At 52.2% G+C, this 2,657-nt stretch overlaps 1 protein-coding gene across 1 annotated transcript in view; it reads right to left on the reverse strand.

Annotated features, from left to right (window-relative positions):
* The window catches only part of CCDC33 (coiled-coil domain containing 33), a 200,129-nt gene that overhangs the window by 4,401 nt on the left and 193,071 nt on the right, over positions 1 to 2,657 (reverse strand). The window contains exon 21 of the mRNA XM_025199907.1: positions 1,588 to 1,719. Coding sequence (XP_025055692.1) covers positions 1,588 to 1,719 — 132 coding nt within the window. The remainder of the gene's footprint in view (positions 1 to 1,587; positions 1,720 to 2,657) is intronic.

Here is a 2,657-nt window from a genome sequence, read left to right on the forward strand (position 1 = left end):
CTGGCAAGATCCTTTACTGGCTCACACAACCATTTCAGTGCTTTACTTCTGAGCTGTTTATTTGCCTCTTAGGAAAGCAGCTGCATTCTTATGAAGTGTCCAGATCTCATATCCCTATCAAACAAGAATGCTATAGCTTTGTATACCTGATTCTTGTGGGAGGGAGGGTAAGAGAAAGGGTCTTTGTGTTTAGTAACTGCTAGACAAGGTCATAGAATTATAGGGAAAAATCATAGGGAAGTTGGGCTGGAAGGAGCCTCCAGAGGTCATCTAATCCACCCCGCTGCCTGAGGCAGGATCATTTCTATCCAAATCATGCCATACAAACCATACTCTAAATTAGACATCAAACTACTGTCAACCCTGACACAACACAGACATAACACCCTACCCTGCCATAGGTGAAGTAGAGGAACCACAGCAGAAAACATCCTGCTTCTATGAAATGTTCTCAATATATGCTCAAGAGATCCCAGGCTGAGGGCCATACTACAAAAGGTGGCAAAACCCCCATAGTCCATACCAGTCTAACCATGGGGTAAAATTCCTTCCTGTCTCCACATATAGCAATTGGTCTGACCCTGAGCAGAGGGGCAAGACCCACTAGCCAGACACCTCCAGCTTTGGTCCCAGCAGAAACATTGGCACACACTAGTCAAAGTCTCCAGCCTTGGCTGTAGCCAACACCCAGAGCCATCACACCTTCAATCCTCATCCAGACAAAGTCTGAATCTGTGGTCCTGTTGTTGGCTTCCCCTTCTGCTCAGTTTGCTCCACTACTACAGAGCTGGTGGGAGTGTCTCATATCCACACACAAGGAGACCTTGAAGAGACACCAGGATACTGGTGGGTACTGGGCAAGCTGGCTGTGTGTCTTGTCAGGGAATGCAGTTCTAAACCAAATGTGATGCCTGGTATTCAGGAGACCCCTGTCATTTCGATGCCAGGGTCCCCCAGACTGGCTGGAGCATAAGCTTGTAGAAGCTGAGCAGCTATTCAGTAAAGCTAGCATTAAAGGACCTGGGCACTGGAGTGAGAGCACCTGCTGCCTACAGGTTTGGGATGGGTGTGTGCACAGTCTGTGGGATCCCAGGATCCCATTCCCAGGTGCAGGAGGGAGTGAACCACATCACTGTGCAGAACAGCCCCCTTGCTGCTGGGGCTCCTCTCCCGTTGCTGGATTCCAGCGCAGGAGCTGAGAAGCCAAGTGCCACCTGTGTGATGTTGGCTTCTGATGGAGCATGAGATTGGAGCAATGTATCCACCACAGGCCCCTTGATGGCATCTGTGCCCCTCTGCCCATGTGTGATATGCAAGGTGGGTGCATTTAGAGCCAGGGAGATCTGTGCACTGCATCAGGCCACCTAAACACACCAACTGGAGTGAGGCTCACAGAAAGGGCACCTGCAGAGGTGCCAGCTAGGAGTTTTGTCTGCCTGTGGCTCACTGAAAAAGCTTCCCCAGTGGATGGGGTGTTCATTTTGAATACAGAGCACACCATAACGGGGGGAGGATAAGCCCAAGAAGGAGTAGGGTTGCCCAGCCAGGTGTCCTCTGCCCTGCACCTTGCCTTGTAGAGCTGCCCACCTTCTCCTGTTGCCGCACAGTTTCTTCCAGGGCTTTTATCTTGGCAATTTTCTCATTATACTTCCTTAGCACCGCCTGCTGCTGCTGGTGGGCTCGCTGCAGTGTCAGCAGGTCCTTTTCCATGTCATTTTTCTGGTTGGAGAGAGAGGAGAAGGCAAACTATCAGATCCTGCAGATGATGGTATCTGAAGATGCAGGGAATCCCTACAGAGGTAGAGGGACCCAGACCGACCCTGTGGGTCTCCCTGTCTTGCTAAGCAGTCTCTGAGGGGGCCGTTGAGTCGTAGAGGGGATTCACCTGGACTGAAAGCCCAAAGCTCCGCAATATTGCTTACCACTGGGCACAGCTGCCTCAGCCTCCCCTGATCATTTTGGAGAGAGAGGGGACTTTGGCCCCAGCCCTGATCTGGAGCACAGTATGACTGTGTAATGGCCTGGGACATCTCTGCTTCCATATTAACTTCTTGGTGCCAAGCTGCCCTTCCTTGGGGAAGCTCCTGGGTTGAGGTGCCTGAGCACCATGTTGTCTCCCCCTGAAGTGGCCTTTGGCTCTGAGCTGCCCACTCTCATTCCCACATCTAATCAGGACCACACTGCTCCTAATGCCCAGCTCTGCAAAGCCACTTCCTCCTTCCTCTGTGCACTGACTCCTGCCCTCCCTGCACCCCCCTGCCAAGTGAGTTCCTGTCCATACGACCTCCTCACACCACTCCAGCCAGTTCAAGTGTTGCTGCTAAATTTGACATCTGCTCCTGCTGCTTCCGTCATTTCACCATGTGCCTCCTCATACTCCCCCTGGGGCTTGGCCTCACCCCCTTGCATCAGGTAATCCAGCATCTCCCCAGTTCTCCTGAGTCCACACTAAGTCTCATGCATAGGGCTGCCACCTACAGCCCTTGGGCCAAATCCCATCTTCTCTTGCTTCTAGCTGGAGGTCCCTGGCAGTTGGAGGTCCCTGGCAGGTCCCTAACCACATCTCTGATCCCTGCTGGTGCCCCATTGCTCTGGACATCACTTCTGCTCACCCTTGAGGTGGGTTTGCAAAGTTCTGGGTATACTCACAGCTCTTT

Source organism: Alligator sinensis, unplaced genomic scaffold, assembly GCF_000455745.1.
Source record: "Alligator sinensis unplaced genomic scaffold, ASM45574v1 scaffold1097_1, whole genome shotgun sequence".
NCBI classification, from domain to species: domain Eukaryota; kingdom Metazoa; phylum Chordata; order Crocodylia; family Alligatoridae; genus Alligator; species Alligator sinensis.